The sequence below is a fragment of the Diprion similis genome, chromosome 6, assembly GCF_021155765.1.
Source record: "Diprion similis isolate iyDipSimi1 chromosome 6, iyDipSimi1.1, whole genome shotgun sequence".
NCBI classification, from domain to species: Eukaryota; Metazoa; Arthropoda; class Insecta; order Hymenoptera; family Diprionidae; genus Diprion; species Diprion similis.
The window spans coordinates 7101288-7125098 of record NC_060110.1 but is presented as its reverse complement, the minus strand read 5'-3'; the positions used below and the strand labels follow the sequence as shown (position 1 = coordinate 7125098).

General features: G+C 41.4%; 2 protein-coding genes across 2 annotated transcripts; one reads left to right on the top strand and one right to left on the bottom strand.

The window, feature by feature from the left end:
• Nucleotides 1-18285: 18285 nt before the first annotated feature.
• Nucleotides 18286-21121, top strand: LOC124407349 (acyl-coenzyme A diphosphatase FITM2). The gene has a single exon (XM_046883401.1). It carries the CDS (start codon nucleotides 18502-18504, stop codon nucleotides 19657-19659), a length of 1158 nt encoding a protein of 385 aa, XP_046739357.1. The 5' UTR covers nucleotides 18286-18501; the 3' UTR covers nucleotides 19660-21121.
• On the bottom strand, nucleotides 20924-23517 carry LOC124407350 (ganglioside-induced differentiation-associated protein 1). Its single transcript, XM_046883402.1, has 2 exons — nucleotides 23390-23517; nucleotides 20924-22632 (listed from the first exon to the last, which is right to left on the bottom strand). Exons 1-2 carry the CDS (start codon nucleotides 23492-23494, stop codon nucleotides 21790-21792), a joined length of 948 nt encoding a protein of 315 aa, XP_046739358.1. The 5' UTR covers nucleotides 23495-23517; the 3' UTR covers nucleotides 20924-21789.
• Nucleotides 23518-23811: the final 294 nt, after the last annotated feature.

Below are 23811 nucleotides of genomic sequence, written 5' to 3'. Positions count from 1 at the left end.
ATATTGACGTGCTTATCAAACCATATATTCTTTCTCAATTGTTTAAATGCTTAACATTGATCATTGTCAATTCATGGTTCTTCGAAGTGCTAAAAAGACCAGGAAAAAATCTTTTTCTCACAGAGCGAATTTGGAATGTTCAGCATTACATAAATGATATTATCGAAAAATCAACGGTTGTTTTTCAATAATTAATTTTCAAGGGGAATAATCCGTTGGCTTTCAAATCATTAAATCCTGTTTCTAGCGTAACGTTATCCGTAAAGTCAATTTTTATCGTGTTAGCTGTACGCACTACATACCTACATGTATGAGAACGATTCGAAATTGCGGTCGACATGAAACTGTGATGGGCGTGAAATAATACTTTCATTTCAACTGTTACATCGCTATTTTGCCGGAATACATAGTTATAATCTGCGATTCCTCATCACAGAAAGTTGAAGAGGGTATAGCTACACCTTGCACTGTTGCACATTTATTTAACTTCAAGAAGTGAGAGAAAGCTAAAAGTAAAGGCTAAGTAAGGCCTTTGGATTTTTGGCGAAAATTTCAACGACTTTGAAAAGTGCTGCAATTGATTCTTTGATGCACTATTCCGACGTAATTTTGCGAGAGAAATCGATCGAGCGCAGTCCCAATACGCTGCGACCAACAGATCAAAAGTTACAGCCAAAAAACTGCAGATTTTCATCTTCATTTCTCTGCTGTTGGTCCTACGCTCTTTTTAATGTATTTTTTCAGTTCCTGAGGTTCCAATTAGCCTAGAAACGGTCATACAAATCGATTCGGAGACCAGAAATTTTCGGCTCCAAAAATCGCAAAAAAAGTAAGGCTAACCCCTTTGGATTTTTGACCAAAATTTTGACGACTTTAAGAAGTGCTGCAATTAATTCTTTAAGGCACTATTCCGACGTAATTTTGCGAGAGAAATCGATCGAGCGCAGTCCCAATACGCTGCGAGCAACGGATCAGAAGTTACAGGCAAAAAACTGCAGATTTTCATCGTCATTTCTCTGCTGTTGGTCCTACGCTCTTTTTAATGTGTTTTTTGAGTTCCTGAGGTTCCAATTAGCCTAGAAACGGTCATACAAATCGATTCGGAGACCAGAAATTTTCGGCTCCAAAAATCGCAAAAAAAGTAAGGCTAACCCCTTTGGATTTTTGGCGAAAATTTCGACGACTTTGAAAAGTGCTGCAATTGATTCTTTAGGGCACTATTCCGACGTAATTTTGCAAGACAAATCGATCAAGCGCAGTCCCCATACGCTGCGAGCAACGGATCAAAAGTTACGGCCAAAAAACTGCAGATTTTCATCCTCATTTCTCTGCTGTTGGTCCTACGCTCTTTTTATTGTGTTTTTTGAGTTCCTGAGGTTCCAATTAGCCTAGTAACGGTCGTGCAAATCGATTCGGAGACCAGAAATTTTCGGCTCCAAAAATCGCAAAAAAAGTAAGGCTAACCCCTTTGGATTTTTGGCGAAAATTTCGTCGACTTTGAAAAGTGCTGCAATTGATTCTTTGGGGCACTATTCCGACGTAATTTTGCGTGAGAAATCGATCAAGCGCAGTCTCAACACGCTGCGAGCAACGGATCAAAAGTTACGGCCAAAAAACTGCAGATTTTCATCCTCATTTCTCTGCTGTTGGTCCTACGCTCTTTTTATTGTGTTTTTTGAGTTCCTGAGGTTCCAATTAGCCTAGTAACGGTCGTGCAAATCGATTCGGAGACCAGAAATTTTCGGCTCCAAAAATCGCAAAAAAAGTAAGGCTAACCCCTTTGGATTTTTGGCGAAAATTTCGACGACTTTGAAGAGTGCTGCAATTGATTCTTTAGGGCACTATTCCGACGTAATTTTGCGAGAGAAATCGATCAAGCGCAGTCCCCATACGCTGCGAGCAACGGATCAAAAGTTACGGCCGAAAAACTGCAGATTTTCATCCTCATTTCTCTGCTGTTGGTCCTACGCTCTTTTTATTGTGTTTTTTGAGTTCCTGAGGTTCCAATTAGCCTAGTAACGGTCGTGCAAATCGATTCGGAGACCAGAAATTTTCGGCTCCAAAAATCGCAAAAAAAGTAAGGCTAACCCCTTTGGATTTTTGACCTAAATTTTGACGACTTTGAGAAGTGCTGCAATTGATTCTTTAAGGCACTATTCCGACGTAATTTTGCGAGAGAAATCGATCGAGCGCAGTCTCAATACGCTGCGAGCAACGGATCAGTGTTACAGGCAAAAAACTGCAGATTTTCATCGTCATTTCTCTGCTGTTGGTCCTACGCTCTTTTTAATGTGTTTTTTGAGTTCCTGAGGTTCCAATTAGCCTAGAAACGGTCATACAAATCGATTCGGAGACCAGAAATTTTCGGCTCCAAAAATCGCAAAAAAAGTAAGGCTAACCCCTTTGGATTTTTGGCGAAAATTTCGACGACTTTGAAAAGTGCTGCAATTGATTCTTTAGGGCACTATTCCGACGTAATTTTGCGAGAGAAATCGATCAAGCGCAGTCCCCATACGCTGCGAGCAACGGATCAAAAGTTACGGCCAAAAAACTGCAGATTTTCATCCTCATTTCTCTGCTGTTGGTCCTACGCTCTTTTTATTGTGTTTTTTGAGTTCCTGAGGTTCCAATTAGCCTAGAAACGGTCATACAAATCGATTCGGAGACCAGAAATTTTCGTCTCCAAAAATCGCAAAAAAAGTAAGGCTAACCCCTTTGGATTTTTGGCGAAAATTTCGACGACTTTGAAGAGTGCTGCAATTGATTCTTTAGGGCACTATTCCGACGTAATTTTGCGAGAGAAATCGATCTAGCGCAGTCCCCATACGCTGCGAGCAACGGATCAAAAGTTACGGCCAAAAAACTGCAGATTTTCATCCTCATTTCTCTGCTGTTGGTCCTACGCTCTTTTTATTGTGTTTTTTGAGTTCCTGAGGTTCCAATTAGCCTAGTAACGGTCGTGCAAATCGATTCGGAGACCAGAAATTTTCGGCTCCAAAAATCGCAAAAAAAGTAAGGCTAACCCCTTTGGATTTTTGACCAAAATTTTGACGACTTTGAGAAGTGCTGCAATTGATTCTTTAAGGCACTATTCCGACGTAATTTTGCGAGAGAAATCGATCGAGCGCAGTCCCAATACGCTGCGAGCAACGGATCAGAAGTTACAGGCAAAAAACTGCAGATTTTCATCGTCATTTCTCTGCTGTTGGTCCTACGCTCTTTTTAATGTGTTTTTTGAGTTCCTGAGGTTCCAATTAGCCTAGAAACGGTCATACAAATCGATTCGGAGACCAGAAATTTTCGGCTCCAAAAATCGCAAAAAAAGTAAGGCTAACCCCTTTGGATTTTTGGCGAAAATTTCGTCGACTTTGAAAAGTGCTGCAATTGATTCTTTGGGGCACTATTCCGACGTAAATTTGCGAGAGAAATCGATCAAGCGCAGTCTCAACACGCTGCGAGCAACGGATCAAAAGTTACAGCCAAAAAACTGCAGATTTTCATCGTCATTTCTCTGCTGCTGGTCCTACGCTCTTTTTAATGTGTTTTTTGAGTTCCTGCGGTTCCAATTAGCCTAGAAACGGTCATACAAATCGATTCGGAGACCAGAAATTTTCGTCTCCAAAAATCGCAAAAAAAGTAAGGCTAACCCCTTTGGATTTTTGGCGAAAATTTCGACGACTTTGAAGAGTGCTGCAATTGATTCTTTAGGGCACTATTCCGACGTAATTTTGCGAGAGAAATCGATCAAGCGCAGTCTCAACACGCTGCGAGCAACGGATCAAAAGTTACAGCCAAAAAACTGCAGATTTTCATCGTCATTTCTCTGCTGCTGGTCCTACGCTCTTTTTAATGTGTTTTTTGAGTTCCTGCGGTTCCAATTAGCCTAGAAACGGTCATACAAATCGATTCGGAGACCAGAAATTTTCGTCTCCAAAAATCGCAAAAAAAGTAAGGCTAACCCCTTTGGATTTTTGGCGAAAATTTCGACGACTTTGAAGAGTGCTGCAATTGATTCTTTAGGGCACTATTCCGACGTAATTTTGCGAGAGAAATCGATCAAGCGCAGTCTCAACACGCTGCGAGCAACGGATCAAAAGTTACAGCCAAAAAACTGCAGATTTTCATCGTCATTTCTCTGCTGCTGGTCCTACGCTCTTTTTAATGTGTTTTTTGAGTTCCTGAGGTTCCAATTAGCCTAGAAACGGTCATACAAATCGATTCGGAGACCAGAAATTTTCGGCTCCAAAAATCGCAAAAAAAGTAAGGCTAACCCCTTTGGATTTTTGGCGAAAATTTCGTCGACTTTGAAAAGTGCTGCAATTGATTCTTTGGGGCACTATTCCGACGTAATTTTGCGAGAGAAATCATTCAAGCGCAGTCTCAACACGCTGCGAGCAACGGATCAAAAGTTACAGCCAAAAAACTGCAGATTTTCATCGTCATTTCTCTGCTGCTGGTCCTACGCTCTTTTTAATGTGTTTTTTGAGTTCCTGCGGTTCCAATTAGCCTAGAAACGGTCATACAAATCGATTCGGAGACCAGAAATTTTCGTCTCCAAAAATCGCAAAAAAAGTAAGGCTAACCCCTTTGGATTTTTGGCGAAAATTTCGACGACTTTGAAGAGTGCTGCAATTGATTCTTTAGGGCACTATTCCGACGTAATTTTGCGAGAGAAATCGATCAAGCGCAGTCTCAACACGCTGCGAGCAACGGATCAAAAGTTACAGCCAAAAAACTGCAGATTTTCATCGTCATTTCTCTGCTGCTGGTCCTACGCTCTTTTTAATGTGTTTTTTGAGTTCCTGAGGTTCCAATTAGCCTAGAAACGGTCATACAAATCGATTCGGAGACCAGAAATTTTCGGCTCCAAAAATCGCAAAAAAAGTAAGGCTAACCCCTTTGGATTTTTGGCGAAAATTTCGTCGACTTTGAAAAGTGCTGCAATTGATTCTTTGGGGCACTATTCCGACGTAATTTTGCGAGAGAAATCATTCAAGCGCAGTCTCAACACGCTGCGAGCAACGGATCAAAAGTTACAGCCAAAAAACTGCAGATTTTCATCGTCATTTCTCTGCTGCTGGTCCTACGCTCTTTTTAATGTATTTTTTGAGTTCCTGAGGTTCCAATTAGCCTAGAAACGGTCATACAAATCGATTCGGAGACCAGAAATTTTCGTCTCCAAAAATCGCAAAAAAAGTAAGGCTAACCCCTTTGGATTTTTGGCGAAAATTTCGACGACTTTGAAGAGTGCTGCAATTGATTCTTTAGGGCACTATTCCGACGTAATTTTGCGAGAGAAATCGATCAAGCGCAGTCCCCATACGCTGCGAGCAACGGATCAAAAGTTACGGCCAAAAAACTGCAGATTTTCATCCTCATTTCTCTGCTGTTGGTCCTACGCTCTTTTTATTGTGTTTTTTGAGTTCCTGCGGTTCCAATTAGCCTAGAAACGGTCATACAAATCGATTCGGAGACCAGAAATTTTCGTCTCCAAAAATCGCAAAAAAAGTAAGGCTAACCCCTTTGGATTTTTGACCAAAATTTTGACGACTTTGAGAAGTGCTGCAATTGATTCTTTAAGGCACTATTCCGACGTAATTTTGCGAGAGAAATCGATCGAGCGCAGTCCCAATACGCTGCGAGCAACGGATCAGAAGTTACAGGCAAAAAACTGCAGATTTTCATCGTCATTTCTCTGCTGCTGGTCCTACGCTCTTTTTAATGTGTTTTTTGAGTTCCTGCGGTTCCAATTAGCCTAGAAACGGTCATACAAATCGATTCGGAGACCAGAAATTTTCGGCTCCAAAAATCGCAAAAAAAGTAAGGCTAACCCCTTTGGATTTTTGGCGAAAATTTCGTCGACTTTGAAAAGTGCTGCAATTGATTCTTTAGGGCACTATTCCGACGTAATTTTGCGAGAGAAATCATTCAAGCGCAGTCTCAACACGCTGCGAGCAACGGATCAAAAGTTACAGCCAAAAAACTGCAGATTTTCATCGTCATTTCTCTGCTGCTGGTCCTACGCTCTTTTTAATGTATTTTTTGAGTTCCTGAGGTTCCAATTAGCCTAGAAACGGTCATACAAATCGATTCGGAGACCAGAAATTTTCGTCTCCAAAAATCGCAAAAAAAGTAAGGCTAACCCCTTTGGATTTTTGGCGAAAATTTCGACGACTTTGAAGAGTGCTGCAATTGATTCATTAGGGCACTATTCCGACGTAATTTTGCGAGAGAAATCGATCAAGCGCAGTCCCCATACGCTGCGAGCAACGGATCAAAAGTTACGGCCAAAAAACTGCAGATTTTCATCCTCATTTCTCTGCTGTTGGTCCTACGCTCTTTTTATTGTGTTTTTTGAGTTCCTGCGGTTCCAATTAGCCTAGAAACGGTCATACAAATCGATTCGGAGACCAGAAATTTTCGTCTCCAAAAATCGCAAAAAAAGTAAGGCTAACCCCTTTGGATTTTTGGCGAAAATTTCGACGACTTTGAAGAGTGCTGCAATTGATTCTTTAGGGCACTATTCCGACGTAATTTTGCGAGAGAAATCGATCAAGCGCAGTCTCAACACGCTGCGAGCAACGGATCAAAAGTTACAGCCAAAAAACTGCAGATTTTCATCGTCATTTCTCTGCTGCTGGTCCTACGCTCTTTTTAATGTGTTTTTTGAGTTCCTGAGGTTCCAATTAGCCTAGAAACGGTCATACAAATCGATTCGGAGACCAGAAATTTTCGGCTCCAAAAATCGCAAAAAAAGTAAGGCTAACCCCTTTGGATTTTTGGCGAAAATTTCGTCGACTTTGAAAAGTGCTGCAATTGATTCTGTAGGGCACTATTCCGACGTAATTTTGCGAGAGAAATCGATCAAGCGCAGTCCCCATACGCTGCGAGCAACGGATCAAAAGTTACGGCCAAAAAACTGCAGATTTTCATCCTCATTTCTCTGCTGTTGGTCCTACGCTCTTTTTATTGTGTTTTTTGAGTTCCTGAGGTTCCAATTAGTCAAGAAACGGTCAAACAAATCGATTCGGAGACCAGAAATTTTCGGCTCCAAAAATCGCGAAAAAAGTAAGGCTAACCCCTTTGGATTTTTGGCGAAAATTTCGACGACTTTGAAAAGTGCTGCAATTGATTCTTCAGGGCACTATTCCGACGTAATTTTGCGAGAGAAATCGATCGAGCTCAGTCCCAATACGCTGCGAGCAACGGATCAGAAGTTACAGGCAAAAAACTGCAGATTTTCATCGTCATTTCTCTGCTGTTGGTCCTACGCTCTTTTGAATGTGTTTTTTGAGTTCCTGAGGTTCCAATTAGCCTAGACACGGTCATACAAATCGATTCGGAGACCAGAAATTTTCGGCTCCAAAAATCGCAAAAAAAGTAAGGCTAACCCCTTTGGATTTTTGACCAAAATTTTGACGACTTTGAGAAGTGCTGCAATTGATTCTTTAAGGCACTATTCCGACGTAATTTCGCGAGAGAAATCGATCGAGCGCAGTCCCAATACGCTGCGAGCAACGGATCAGAAGTTACGGCCAAAAAACTGCAGATTTTCATCCTCATTTCTCTGCTGTTGGTCCTACGCTCTTTTTAATGTGTTTTTTGAGTTCCTGAGGTTCCAATTAGCCTAGAAACGGTCATGCAAATCGATTCGGAGACCAGAAATTTTCGGCTCCAAATATCGCAAAAAAAGTAAGGCTAACCCCTTTGGATTTTTGGCGAAAATTTCGTCGACTTTGAAAAGTGCTGCAATTGATTCTTTAGGGCACTATTCCGACGTAATTTTGCGAGAGAAATCATTCAAGCGCAGTCTCAACACGCTGCGAGCAACGGATCAAAAGTTACAGGCAAAAAACTGCAGATTTTTATCGTCATTTCTCTGCTGTTGGTCCTACGCTCTTTTGAATGTGTTTTTTGAGTTCCTGAGGTTCCAATTAGCCGAGACACGGTCATACAAATCGATCCGGAGACCAGAAATTTTCGGCTCCAAAAATCGCAAAAAAAGTAAGGCTAACCCCTTTGGATTTTTGGCGAAAATTTCGTCGACTTTGAAAAGTGCTGCAATTGATTCTTTAGGGCACTATTCCGACGTAATTTTGCGAGAGAAATCGATCAAGCGCAGTCCCCATACGCTGCGAGCAACGGATCAAAAGTTACGGCCAAAAAACTGCAGATTTTCATCCTCATTTCTCTGCTGTTGGTCCTACGCTCTTTTTATTGTGTTTTTTGAGTTCCTGAGGTTCCAATTAGTCTAGAAACGGTCAAACAAATCGATTCGGAGACCAGAAATTTTCGGCTCCAAAAATCGCGAAAAAAGTAAGGCTAACCCCTTTGGATTTTTGGCGAAAATTTCGACGACTTTGAAAAGTGCTGCAATTGATTCTTCAGGGCACTATTCCGACGTAATTTTGCGAGAGAAATCGATCGAGCTCAGTCCCAATACGCTGCGAGCAACGGATCAGAAGTTACAGGCAAAAAACTGCAGATTTTCATCGTCATTTCTCTGCTGTTGGTCCTACGCTCTTTTGAATGTGTTTTTTGAGTTCCTGAGGTTCCAATTAGCCTAGACACGGTCATACAAATCGATTCGGAGACCAGAAATTTTCGGCTCCAAATATCGCAAAAAAAGTAAGGCTAACCCCTTTGGATTTTTGGCGAAAATTTCGTCGACTTTGAAAAGTGCTGCAATTGATTCTTCAGGGCACTATTCCGACGTAATTTTGCGAGAGAAATCCATCAAGCGCAGTCCCCATACGCTGCGAGCAACGGATCAAAAGTTACGGCCAAAAAACTGCAGATTTCCATCCTCATTTCTCTGCTGTTGGTCCTACGCTCTTTTTATTGTGTTTTTTGAGTTCCTGAGGTTCCAATTAGCCTAGTAACGGTCGTGCAAATCGATTCGGAGACCAGAAATTTTCGGCTCCAAAAATCGCAAAAAAAGTAAGGCTAACCCCTTTGGATTTTTGGCGAAAATTTCGTGGACTTTGAAAAGTGCTGCGATTGATTCTTTGGGGCACTATTCCGACGTAATTTTGCGAGAGAAATCGATCGAGCGCAGTCCCAATACGCTGCGAGCAACGGATCAGAAGTTACAGGCAAAAAACTGCAGATTTTCATCGTCATTTCTCTGCTGTTGGTCCTACGCTCTTTTTAATGTGTTTTTTGAGTTCCTGAGGTTCCAATTAGCCTAGAAACGGTCATACAAATCGATTCGGAGACCAGAAATTTTCGGCTCCAAAAATCGCAAAAAAAGTAAGGCTAACCCCTTTGGATTTTTGGCGAAAATTTCGGCGACTTTGAAAAGTGCTGCAATTGATTCTTTAGGGCACTATTCCGACGTAATTTTGCGAGAGAAATCGATCAAGCGCAGTCCCCATACGCTGCGAGCAACGGATCAAAAGTTACGGCCAAAAAACTGCAGATTTTCATCCTCATTTCTCTGCTGTTGGTCCTACGCTCTTTTTATTGTGTTTTTTGAGTTCCTGAGGTTCCAATTAGCCTAGTAACGGTCGTGCAAATCGATTCCGAGACCAGAAATTTTCGGCTCCAAAAATCGCAAAAAAAGTAAGGCTAACCCCTTTGGATTTTTGGCGAAAATTTCGTCGACTTTGAAAAGTGCTGCGATTGATTCTTTGGGGCACTATTCCGACGTAATTTTGCGAGAGAAATCGATCGAGCGCAGTCCCAATACGCTGCGAGCAACGGATCAGAAGTTACAGGCAAAAAACTGCAGATTTTCATCGTCATTTCTCTGCTGTTGGTCCTACGCTCTTTTTAATGTGTTTTTTGAGTTCCTGAGGTTCCAATTAGCCTAGAAACGGTCATACAAATCGATTCGGAGACCAGAAATTTTCGGCTCCAAAAATCGCAAAAAAAGTAAGGCTAACCCCTTTGGATTTTTGACCAAAATTTTGACGACTTTGAGAAGTGCTGCAATTGATTCTTTAAGGCACTATTCCGACGTAATTTTGCGAGAGAAATCGATCGAGCGCAGTCCCAATACGCTGCGAGCAACGGATCAGAAGTTACAGGCAAAAAACTGCAGATTTTCATCGTCATTTCTCTGCTGTTGGTCCTACGCTCTTTTTAATGTGTTTTTTGAGTTCCTGAGGTTCCAATTAGCCTAGAAACGGTCATACAAATCGATTCGGAGACCAGAAATTTTCGGCTCCAAAAATCGCAAAAAAAGTAAGGCTAACCCCTTTGGATTTTTGGCGAAAATTTCGTCGACTTTGAAAAGTGCTGCAATTGATTCTTTGGGGCACTATTCCGACGTAAATTTGCGAGAGAAATCGATCAAGCGCAGTCTCAACACGCTGCGAGCAACGGATCAAAAGTTACAGCCAAAAAACTGCAGATTTTCATCGTCATTTCTCTGCTGCTGGTCCTACGCTCTTTTTAATGTGTTTTTTGAGTTCCTGAGGTTCCAATTAGCCTAGAAACGGTCATACAAATCGATTCGGAGACCAGAAATTTTCGGCTCCAAAAATCGCAAAAAAAGTAAGGCTAACCCCTTTGGATTTTTGGCGAAAATTTCGTCGACTTTGAAAAGTGCTGCAATTGATTCTTTGGGGCACTATTCCGACGTAATTTTGCGAGAGAAATCATTCAAGCGCAGTCTCAACACGCTGCGAGCAACGGATCAAAAGTTACAGCCAAAAAACTGCAGATTTTCATCGTCATTTCTCTGCTGCTGGTCCTACGCTCTTTTTAATGTATTTTTTGAGTTCCTGAGGTTCCAATTAGCCTAGAAACGGTCATACAAATCGATTCGGAGACCAGAAATTTTCGTCTCCAAAAATCGCAAAAAAAGTAAGGCTAACCCCTTTGGATTTTTGGCGAAAATTTCGACGACTTTGAAGAGTGCTGCAATTGATTCTTTAGGGCACTATTCCGACGTAATTTTGCGAGAGAAATCGATCAAGCGCAGTCCCCATACGCTGCGAGCAACGGATCAAAAGTTACGGCCAAAAAACTGCAGATTTTCATCCTCATTTCTCTGCTGTTGGTCCTACGCTCTTTTTATTGTGTTTTTTGAGTTCCTGCGGTTCCAATTAGCCTAGAAACGGTCATACAAATCGATTCGGAGACCAGAAATTTTCGTCTCCAAAAATCGCAAAAAAAGTAAGGCTAACCCCTTTGGATTTTTGACCAAAATTTTGACGACTTTGAGAAGTGCTGCAATTGATTCTTTAAGGCACTATTCCGACGTAATTTTGCGAGAGAAATCGATCGAGCGCAGTCCCAATACGCTGCGAGCAACGGATCAGAAGTTACAGGCAAAAAACTGCAGATTTTCATCGTCATTTCTCTGCTGCTGGTCCTACGCTCTTTTTAATGTGTTTTTTGAGTTCCTGCGGTTCCAATTAGCCTAGAAACGGTCATACAAATCGATTCGGAGACCAGAAATTTTCGGCTCCAAAAATCGCAAAAAAAGTAAGGCTAACCCCTTTGGATTTTTGGCGAAAATTTCGTCGACTTTGAAAAGTGCTGCAATTGATTCTTTAGGGCACTATTCCGACGTAATTTTGCGAGAGAAATCATTCAAGCGCAGTCTCAACACGCTGCGAGCAACGGATCAAAAGTTACAGGCAAAAAACTGCAGATTTTTATCGTCATTTCTCTGCTGTTGGTCCTACGCTCTTTTGAATGTGTTTTTTGAGTTCCTGAGGTTCCAATTAGCCGAGACACGGTCATACAAATCGATCCGGAGACCAGAAATTTTCGGCTCCAAAAATCGCAAAAAAAGTAAGGCTAACCCCTTTGGATTTTTGGCGAAAATTTCGTCGACTTTGAAAAGTGCTGCAATTGATTCTTTAGGGCACTATTCCGACGTAATTTTGCGAGAGAAATCGATCAAGCGCAGTCCCCATACGCTGCGAGCAACGGATCAAAAGTTACGGCCAAAAAACTGCAGATTTTCATCCTCATTTCTCTGCTGTTGGTCCTACGCTCTTTTTATTGTGTTTTTTGAGTTCCTGAGGTTCCAATTAGTCTAGAAACGGTCAAACAAATCGATTCGGAGACCAGAAATTTTCGGCTCCAAAAATCGCGAAAAAAGTAAGGCTAACCCCTTTGGATTTTTGGCGAAAATTTCGACGACTTTGAAAAGTGCTGCAATTGATTCTTCAGGGCACTATTCCGACGTAATTTTGCGAGAGAAATCGATCGAGCTCAGTCCCAATACGCTGCGAGCAACGGATCAGAAGTTACAGGCAAAAAACTGCAGATTTTCATCGTCATTTCTCTGCTGTTGGTCCTACGCTCTTTTGAATGTGTTTTTTGAGTTCCTGAGGTTCCAATTAGCCTAGACACGGTCATACAAATCGATTCGGAGACCAGAAATTTTCGGCTCCAAAAATCGCAAAAAAAGTAAGGCTAACCCCTTTGGATTTTTGGCGAAAATTTCGTCGACTTTGAAAAGTGCTGCGATTGATTCTTTGGGGCACTATTCCGACGTAATTTTGCGAGAGAAATCGATCGAGCGCAGTCCCAATACGCTGCGAGCAACGGATCAGAAGTTACAGGCAAAAAACTGCAGATTTTCATCGTCATTTCTCTGCTGTTGGTCCTACGCTCTTTTTAATGTGTTTTTTGAGTTCCTGAGGTTCCAATTAGCCTAGAAACGGTCATACAAATCGATTCGGAGACCAGAAATTTTCGGCTCCAAAAATCGCAAAAAAAGTAAGGCTAACCCCTTTGGATTTTTGGCGAAAATTTCGGCGACTTTGAAAAGTGCTGCAATTGATTCTTCAGGGCACTATTCCGACGTAATTTTGCGAGAGAAATCGATCGAGCTCAGTCCCAATACGCTGCGAGCAACGGATCAGAAGTTACAGGCAAAAAACTGCAGATTTTCATCGTCATTTCTCTGCTGTTGGTCCTACGCTCTTTTGAATGTGTTTTTTGAGTTCCTGAGGTTCCAATTAGCCTAGACACGGTCATACAAATCGATTCGGAGACCAGAAATTTTCGGCTCCAAATATCGCAAAAAAAGTAAGGCTAACCCCTTTGGATTTTTGGCGAAAATTTCGTCGACTTTGAAAAGTGCTGCAATTGATTCTTCAGGGCACTATTCCGACGTAATTTTGCGAGAGAAATCCATCAAGCGCAGTCCCCATACGCTGCGAGCAACGGATCAAAAGTTACGGCCAAAAAACTGCAGATTTCCATCCTCATTTCTCTGCTGTTGGTCCTACGCTCTTTTTATTGTGTTTTTTGAGTTCCTGAGGTTCCAATTAGCCTAGTAACGGTCGTGCAAATCGATTCGGAGACCAGAAATTTTCGGCTCCAAAAATCGCAAAAAAAGTAAGGCTAACCCCTTTGGATTTTTGGCGAAAATTTCGTGGACTTTGAAAAGTGCTGCGATTGATTCTTTGGGGCACTATTCCGACGTAATTTTGCGAGAGAAATCGATCGAGCGCAGTCCCAATACGCTGCGAGCAACGGATCAGAAGTTACAGGCAAAAAACTGCAGATTTTCATCGTCATTTCTCTGCTGTTGGTCCTACGCTCTTTTCAATGTGTTTTTTGAGTTCCTGAGGTTCCAATTAGCCTAGAAACGGTCATACAAATCGATTCGGAGACCAGAAATTTTCGGCTCCAAAAATCGCAAAAAAAGTAAGGCTAACCCCTTTGGATTCTGGCGAAAATTTCGGCGACTTTGAAAAGTGCTGCAATTGATTCTTTAGGGCACTATTCCGACGTAATTTTGCGAGAGAAATCGATCAAGCGCAGTCCCCATACGCTGCGAGCAACGGATCAAAAGTTACGGCCAAAAAACTGCAGATTTTCATCCTCATTTCTCTGCTGTTGGTCCTACGCTCTTTTTATTGTGTTTTTTGAGTTCCTGAGGTTCCAATTAGCCTAGTAACGGTCGTGCAAATCGATTCCGAGACCAGAAATTTTCGGCTCCAAAAATCGCAAAAAAAGTAAGGCTAACCCCTTTGGATTTTTGGCGAAAATTTCGTCGACTTTGAAAAGTGCTGCGATTGATTCTTTGGGGCACTATTCCGACGTAATTTTGCGAGAGAAATCGATCGAGCGCAGTCCCAATACGCTGCGAGCAACGGATCAGAAGTTACAGGCAAAAAACTGCAGATTTTCATCGTCATTTCTCTGCTGTTGGTCCTACGCTCTTTTTAATGTGTTTTTTGAGTTCCTGAGGTTCCAATTAGCCTAGAAACGGTCATACAAATCGATTCGGAGACCAGAAATTTTCGGCTCCAAAAATCGCAAAAAAAGTAAGGCTAACCCCTTTGGATTTTTGGCGAAAATTTCGGCGACTTTGAAAAGTGCTGCAATTGATTCTTTAGGGCACTATTCCGACGTAATTTTGCGAGAGAAATCGATCAAGCGCAGTCCCCATACGCTGCGAGCAACGGATCAAAAGTTACGGCCAAAAAACTGCAGATTTTCATCCTCATTTCTCTGCTGTTGGTCCTACGCTCTTTTTATTGTGTTTTTTGAGTTCCTGAGGTTCCAATTAGCCTAGTAACGGTCGTGCAAATCGATTCCGAGACCAGAAATTTTCGGCTCCAAAAATCGCAAAAAAAGTAAGGCTAACCCCTTTGGATTTTTGGCGAAAATTTCGTCGACTTTGAAAAGTGCTGCGATTGATTCTTTGGGGCACTATTCCGACGTAATTTTGCGAGAGAAATCGATCGAGCGCAGTCCCAATACGCTGCGAGCAACGGATCAGAAGTTACAGGCAAAAAACTGCAGATTTTCATCGTCATTTCTCTGCTGTTGGTCCTACGCTCTTTTTAATGTGTTTTTTGAGTTCCTGAGGTTCCAATTAGCCTAGAAACGGTCATACAAATCGATTCGGAGACCAGAAATTTTCGGCTCCAAAAATCGCAAAAAAAGTAAGGCTAACCCCTTTGGATTTTTGGCGAAAATTTCGGCGACTTTGAAAAGTGCTGCAATTGATTCTTTAGGGCACTATTCCGACGTAATTTTGCGAGAGAAATCGATCAAGCGCAGTCCCCATACGCTGCGAGCAACGGATCAAAAGTTACGGCCAAAAAACTGCAGATTTTCATCCTCATTTCTCTGCTGTTGGTCCTACGCTCTTTTTATTGTGTTTTTTGAGTTCCTGAGGTTCCAATTAGCCTAGTAACGGTCGTGCAAATCGATTCGGAGACCAGAAATTTTCGGCTCCAAAAATCGCAAAAAAAGTAAGGCTAACCCCTTTGGATTTTTGGCGGAAATTTCGTCGACTTTGAAAAGTGCTGCAATCGATTCTTTGGGGCACTATTCCGACGTAATTTTGCGAGAGAAATCGATCGAGCGCAGTCCCAATACGCTGCGAGCAACGGATCAGAAGTTACAGGCAAAAAACTGCAGATTTTCATCCTCATTTCTCTGCTGTTGGTCCTACGCTCTTTTTATTGTGTTTTTTGAGTTCCTGAGGTTCCAATTAGCCTAGTAACGGTCGTGCAAATCGATTCCGAGACCAGAAATTTTCGGCTCCAAAAATCGCAAAAAAAGTAAGGCTAACCCCTTTGGATTTTTGGCGAAAATTTCGGCGACTTTGAAAAGTGCTGCAATTGATTCTTTAGGGCACTATTCCGACGTAATTTTGCGAGAGAAATCGATCAAGCGCAGTCCCCATACGCTGCGAGCAACGGATCAAAAGTTACGGCCAAAAAACTGCAGATTTTCATCCTCATTTCTCTGCTGTTGGTCCTACGCTCTTTTTATTGTGTCTTTTGAGTTCCTGAGGTTCCAATTAGCCTAGTAACGGTCGTGCAAATCGATTCGGAGACCAGAAATTTTCGGCTCCAAAAATCGCAAAAAAAGTAAGGCTAACCCCTTTGGATTTTTGGCGAAAATTTCGTCGACTTTGAAAAGTGCTGCGATTGATTCTTTGGGGCACTATTCCGACGTAATTTTGCGAGAGAAATCGATCGAGCGCAGTCCCAATACGCTGCGAGCAACGGATCAGAAGTTACAGGCAAAAAACTGCAGATTTTCATCGTCATTTCTCTGCTGTAGGTCCTACGCTCTTTTTAATGTGTTTTTTGAGTTCCTGAGGTTCCAATTAGCCTAGAAACGGTCATACAAATCGATTCGGAGACCAGAAATTTTCGGCTCCAAAAATCGCACAAAAAGTCAGGCTAACCCCTTTGGATTTTTGGCGAAAATTTCGTCGACTTTGAAAAGTGCTGCAATTGATTCTTTAGGGCACTATTCCGACGTAATTTTGCGAGAGAAATCGATCAAGCGCAGTCCCCATACGCTGCGAGCAACGGATCAAAAGTTACGGCCAAAAAACTGCAGATTTTCATCCGCATTTCTCTGCTGTTGGTCCTACGCTCTTTTTATTGTGTTTTTTGAGTTCCTGAGGTTCCAATTAGCCTAGTAACGGTCGTGCAAATCGATTCGGAGACCAGAAATTTTCGGCTCCAAATATCGCAAAAAAAGTAAGGCTAACCCCTTTGGATTTTTGGCGAAAATTTCGTCGACTTTGAAAAGTGCTGCGATTGATTCTTTGGGGCACTATTCCGACGTAATTTTGCGAGAGAAATCGATCGAGCGCAGTCCCAATACGCTGCGAGCAACGGATCAGAAGTTACAGGCAAAAAACTGCAGATTTTCATCGTCAAAATTTCGACGATTCTAAAAAGTGCTGCAAATAATTCTATTGGGCTTTATTCCGTTGTAATTTTGCGAAAGCAATCGATTGATCGCAGTTCGAACGCGCTGCGAGCAACGCATCAAAAGTCACGGCCGAAAGACGAAACATGCTTTTTGTAATATCACAGCTGCCGGTTTTTTTTTCATCACTCTTTTGCTGTTGGTTCTATGCTCCTTACGATGTGAATTAGACTATAAACGGTCATACAAATCGATTCCGGAAGGAGCGTCCGATAAACATATAATTTGCAACAGGCCGTTCGAGAGATTGGGAAGGGAATCAATGAATTTATCGCCAGGATGTTTCGCTTGAGAGTAGTTTCAGTATATTTACTACACGCCCTAATCCTAGTACAAGTGTTTGGGTGTCAGTGTATAATCCGTTAATAAGTAGCCGAATTATAACAAAATACATAAAAAAATGTAAAAAATTATCGAACATTACCTAACAAAGCTGACTATTATCTTAAGATGTAGGAGTCCAATACATAATACTCTAACAATAAGCAGCATATGAAATGTAGTATATAATATGAGGTAGTAATAAAGTATGTGAGTATATATTAGGTTTTACCCAGCGCATAGATGCAATTCACCTCCACAGTACACGAGATGTATACCATTGTATTGTCACATTCAAACCGAATTAAAATCAACGAATCAACAAATTTCCGTGTATTCTTCAAACGTCGGTCCGTCGCTATTTTCATGTCTTTTTTGCGTTGCTTAGAATTCGCCCGATCCGTCAAGTTATAAAGTCGAGTCTGAGATGAAAGATTTATACGTCAAGAAAATAAGGGTAAGCCATTTAGATTTTTGGAATAAATTCTGACGATTTGAAAAATGCTGGGATCATGTTATACATGCACATTTATATTGTTATATATGCACATTATCGACATAATTTTGCGAGCGGAACCGATTGCGCGCAGTCTGAATGTGTTGCGAGCAACGGATCAAAAGTTACAGCCAAAAAGCGGAAGATTTCCTTGCGAATTAACATTGCTTTTGACATTTATTTTGATGAGAACATCTCGTTCATTTTTACTTTAGTTACGAAAAGCTCCATCAGGCTAGCATTCTTTATACATCTTTAGTTAACGAACTTGATTTGTTTCTTAGAGCATATACAGTATGCTCTAAGATTTGTTTCAATGCATTATATCTATTACGATTCTAGAATAATAAGAATGAATTAGATTATATCCTTAGATCTCGATCAGCTACTTATAGAGCTTATAGACAAGCTCCATGGAATACTTCATGAGCGAATTTTCCCGCCGGCGGCGTGGCTTTATCGTGTCAAGTTGCCGTCGCGCCAATCCAACGCCCGTGAAAATCCTTTAAGGTTATAATAGAGATCAGCGCGCTGAACTGGCTTATCATATACATAGGTATAGATATTTCGTGACATCACAAACGGGGAAATTTTTTTGTTAGAATGTGCGACAATCTGCTCGCAGAGAATCTGACTAGGAAAATTTTAAAAATTCAAAAGCAGTCACCGCTCATACACTCGTGTTGGCACACTTTTAAAAAATTTCCGATTTACAATGGTTCGCGCTTAAATGTGTAGTTGTCCGGCAGAGGTCAGACGCTGCAACAATTGAAGGAGTAGAGTCCAAATGACGATACCGCGACAGCTGGCTAATTTGGCTGGAGCCTGAAGGCTTCTTGACCTAGTGCTCCGTGACTCGAATCGTTCCGTGCGCAGCTATAGATTCCATAAAAATAACCTGTGGAGCTGATGCGAATAGTTAGTTCAACGGTCGCACGTGCAATGTTTTCGGCAACGTGACGCGAGTGTCCGAAGCTCCTTGGAACGAGAAATCCAATTGTAAGTCGTCCGGGTTTCGAAAAATGGCAACAGGTAAGCGGCGCCCGCTGCACCCGTCGACGAGTGGTTTGGGTATCCCATCGTCGGCCAACCTGAACTTCCGTCCGAACGTGAACACGGAGGACCGAGGAGGCACGCGACCGACCTCGACGCCGTCGTCGGTGGGTCTCGTCCTGGTGACGATGCTGATACATATCTGTAAAAAGTGGCTTCTCTTTGACACACGACTCAGAGTAGCCTTTTACTGCGGAGCACTGTTTCTCGTCTCGATAGTAGCGGACTTCATCCCGATGCCTCGCACGTACTTTTCAAGAACAGACTCCTTCTTCAACCAGTTCTTTGTTAAGTGGGCCTGGGGTTGGCTTCTCTCAGTCATTATCCCGTGGGTGACGCTCACCGCATACACCCTCGGCTGTGGGCGAAGAGTGATTCTGGCCAAGCATTTGGGTCGTGCAATTTTTGCCACAGTAGCCTGGTTCACGTGGACAACAACGTTTCGGATGATCGAGAACCACTTCGGTCGATGCTTGAATACTCGCGACCCTCAGCTTCAATCCAGGTTCATGTGTTTACAAGCTGGGCGGTTCTGGAGTGGTCTCGACATTTCTGGGCATGCCTTCATTCTTGTCTATTCGAGCCTTATTCTCGCTGAGGAGGGATCTGCTCTCATTGGGTGGGAAGGAATATCGGATCTTGTCATGCGAGAGGAGCACAACAGGAGCGCAATGGCTGAGGCAACCTCTAGACCACTCAGAACTCTGTCGACTACCGATCTGGCGTTCTTGAAAAAAACACACCAGGCACTTACTCCGTACCTCAGGGCCCTCTTCGTAGCCATGACCCTCCAACAGATGCTCTGGGACCTCATGCTGTCTACTACTATACTGTACTTTCACAGCATGGTAGAGAAGCTGTTGGGTGGACTTGCTGCCATCCTCACTTGGTACATTACGTATCACTGGTGGTATAAACTGCCAAAAATGAGTCTCTCCGCACCTTCAGAAGGCCTCTTCAAGTACAATGATCTTAAACCCACTCGTGATCCAGCGGCGGCGCGTGTCAGACGTGGAACGTTAAATGGATCTGGTCCCAGATTCATGGGAATGCCTCTTAGGACTAGCCAGGAAAACACAGAGTTTCAGAATTCGACTAGGCAAGCAGAGGCTGAACCAGTTAACTGAATTTATGGTCGGAAATTATTTGGCTAATAAATCATAATGTTAACATAGCATCGAAAAAACATGGAATTGCAACAGAATTTGGAATGTATTGCTTTCCAAATAACGAGCGAAGTATTTCGCTAAATCCATGACACACAATTTGATATCCATAGTTCAGGGTATACTGAAAATTTGTAATTCTTACATTTGGATTTATTTGTTGCATGAGGTAGGAATGACCAAAAGCCTTGTTATATATAGCAGTCAGAGCTGGTGTGAAAGTGCTCCGTCAATTCCATCATTTTGTATTCTCACAATTACGAGACAATCAAACTTGACATAAAATGTTTCATAAAATAAGTAGAAGCATTTAAAATTACTCTATGAATGCTCATTTTTTAAATAATTTGTGTGCAATGATTTTGAGTACTATGGTTGCAATTTTAATGAATTCGCTTACGTAAAGCATTATACATAATTTATTAGAAAAATTCATTCACTTCATCACAGATCAAAAAAAGATGATCCATTATGATATCATCAAGCAATTCAATCTTATCCTACTCACATTTTTTCTCAGTTGTAAAATGAGTACAATTTACTTTATTTCAGCCTTTATAGTTAATATTTACTGAATTTCCGCCAATTCTAAAGCTGTAAAATAACAATTTCACTTGACGCTACATTACATAACGTTACGTATCTAAATCGTGTGCATTTTTTGGAGTAATGTTTTGTAAAGTTAGGGAATTTTACATGCGGATCTCACTGGATAACATGTAAATATATTTTTCCGGTGTGAACAAATGTATCAGGCGATCTGCTACCTTCTACCTGGATTGTTACCTTAATTTTGTATTAGAGCAATTGCTACTTATAATGCAGTATATTATTTATTAACATATACACATAGTTTAATTTACCAACGTGTTTTTATTGGTGTTGTTTTGTTTGTTGTATTCATGTCAGGTGGTTTTCAATGGTAGTATTTATCATTCAAATATTGACTTACATGTCAATCTTGAACTTTCTGCAGTACTGATTAAGCAAGTACGATGACGAGCTTATCACGCACAGGTTTGCAAGTAATTACGGGTGTTGGTTACAAATACTATTACCTTTCAGAAAACTTGGTATCACATAATCATTGGATGTTAGGCCAATTTCTGTGTAACTAGTTCATTCACAAGTGTATTTTAGGAAGTATAAATGGGGCGTTAAAATTTACAAGAACATAAATCTTTCATCTAGAAGTCCGTTTCATCCTGTAAAAAAAATTAGTTTCTATACGTTTCTTAATTTTGTTTATTGTCACAAATTCACGACCCCGTGATCTTCCTGAACCTGATTATGAGACAGATTTTCATTAATTAACCAATGTGTACTGGGCAATGCGAAACTATTTTAGTTGTTTGGTAACTAAGGATAGTCTATAATAAATCTATACTATCTTTCTTGAATAATAAATTTATTTTATCACTGATGTCTATAGGTTTTCTATACAATCTGAATTATTTCCATTTAGAATATGTAGTAGGTGATTTCATTTTGCAATTCATCTATCATGAATAATTAATAGAAAATACGACATGACTCGGACTTTATATTATCATTATCGATACACCTTTATCGACAATAATGATGATGCATAAATCGGTGACTAAAGACGATAACCCTATTAACTTTGTGTCTTATGTGATTTCGTGTTAAACTGCTGCTACCGGTAAAGAGGCTACCTGATCGCTAACACGGCTTCTTATGGCCTTAGTTTCACTTATCGGTAGAACATTGGTTACAAAAATTTGCCCAGGAGCAACAGTCCTGAAATTCTTCCGTTAACGTATTAGGGGTATCAGATTATAGCTGTTTAAAATCTGCGAATTGCTTTCATTATGATTACCATTATTATTGTTGGACATAGGGTTTCCTAAGGATTGCAAAGATTGGAAAATGTATTGTTCGAGTTCTGAGGATACTTTGACAAAACGTTTTCAACGAATATCACAGAACTTTGTGCACAGTATATTTATAATATCATATCTATATATATACACACATACATAAACGTCTAAAACGTCACTCTATTTCCTAATTCGCAAATATCGGATTTTATGCATATCTTTAATTGATTGGCGGAACGAGATAAGAGCGTCAGTGCCTCTTCTTGAACAAAAAAAATCCGGCAATGACGGCTGAACAGACGGCCGTTACAGTGGCTGGTGTTTGCCATTGAGCCAGAGAGAGCAGGGGTAACCAGCCTCTTGGAACGGCTGCCTTGAAGCTTTCCCTTTGCTGCAGTCTGTCGTAATAATTTTTGATCTCTGTCCTAGTGCCCCAAAGTCTCCCGTCCAAACCCAGACCCGACATCCTCTCTAACAAAACAGCCAGGGAGACATCAGCAACGGTAAACTGTTCGCCGCCAAGCCACGGGCCTGGTTTCAAGGCTTCCTCTACTTTTTCGAGCGCCGTTTCAACCTGGGCCAAGGCGTCGTTGAATTTATCATTGTCCTGAACGATTTCGTGGGTTTTTTCCTGGGCGGCGGCTTTTCTCAGGAGAACTTCGCGCGCTGCTGGAATTTTTTCGGCATTTATGCGCAGAGTTTCAGCGCTGGTTTCTTCGGCACGCGACAACAGCCACCGTACGGGTCCAATGAACGGCAGCTTCGGTTTGTCGACGTATTTTTTATGATGAAACGAGCCAACGGTCAACACATTTCCGGGAAGCTGATCGAGCACCTTACGCAACTCGAGAATCTTTTGTTTGCTCGAGGCTTCCAACGGAACAAGGGATGGCACATTGTCACCGGTGAAATGATCCTCGAGGTAATCGATTATACGAACCGACTCTGGTATTATTTTATCACCGTCTTGGAGTACCGGGACTTCCCCGCGTGGATTCAACCCCAGAAACCAGGCTCCGTATTGCTCCCCCCGAGTTATGTCAACCTCGCGAAGTTTGAAGTCCAATTTTTTCTCGTACAACGCCAGGAGAACCTAAACACGTTACGTTCCTGATTAACAGTAAAAAGAAACTAATCGAAATCGATGGAAGATAAATTAGCTTCGATCGGGTAAATTGCAATGGTTGCCGTTTGAAGATCCCTCAATAAAGAATGAACGGAAATTATTTTATACATAATGTTAAATTAGGCTCATAAGTAATTGTATTGTGTTTACAATTATTGGAATTCCAGAAACTGATGAGGATCGATATCAAAATCCACGAGGATTAATAATTAATTGAATTTGTTTCAATGGTTTGTTATTGATTGAATTTTTGTCAACCGATTAACAATAGTTGCAATCAGATTTAATTTGACGTATAAAGGAAAATTGACTGGCAGTAGCCTCGATAAAAGATAAATGAACGTGAACTTAAACTGTATAATCCGATAAAATTCATCACAAATTTTTAATCAGCTTAAATTTGCATTTTTTTGCTAATCACAGATGAATTCAACGTGGATTTAGAATCGTACAAAATTTCGAAAAGTAGATTCTTCCCATAAAAAATTATTGAAACTAATTATACACATTTTTCAAGATAGACATTAAAGCTTGACACGATTTATTATAAAGAAAAACCACGTGAAAGCCACGCCCACGTAGAGCTGTGTAAATACCTACATTATATGAATAGAACCTGCCATGTTCATGGCAGTTTCGGGATAGTGCGACTTTAGGATATATTTGAATACTTATATAAACCGAATATCTTATATAGGCGTAAGAATATGTCTCTTCAAAATACCTTTTGGGAGTAGAACGAGTATCGATGATAGTAGAGAGTCAGTTGAACTTTCGCCTCCGGGGATGAGGCGGTCGTCCCGGAGGAATCATCAGTCGTTGCCACCATCTGCAGACCGCCGTCAAAGATCAGCTGAGTTCAGATGCTGTTTCTCGCTGCTCGTAGCGGTCTTACCGGTTGAATATACAAGTTAGCGATCCGGCGTTACGTAACAAGACAGACAGGGACGTACAGCACAGACACAGTCCGTTATAGTTATGTGTATATTTTTGCGTTAACTTGGCCCACCGTAAATCTAGCCACCGTCACGTGCGTCTTGTAGCTCTGTTTCCTTATTCGGCACCAGCCGTTGGACTATTAATTAGACGGAGCTCAAAATCTACAGCGTAATATAAGTCCATTGGCCATTCATTCAACTAAGTAAT

Bases quoted from the DNA above. Each gene is read 5' to 3' on its own strand.
- LOC124407349 (XM_046883401.1), top strand. From the start codon at position 18,502: ATGGCAACAGGTAAGCGGCGCCCGCTGCACCCGTCGACGAGTGGTTTG.
- LOC124407350 (XM_046883402.1), bottom strand. From the start codon at position 23,494: ATGGTGGCAACGACTGATGATTCCTCCGGGACGACCGCCTCATCCCCG. The intron at 22,633-23,389 runs GTATTTTGAAGA...TAACGTGTTTAG, and splicing joins ACTCGTTCTACTCCCAAAAG to GTTCTCCTGGCGTTGTACGA.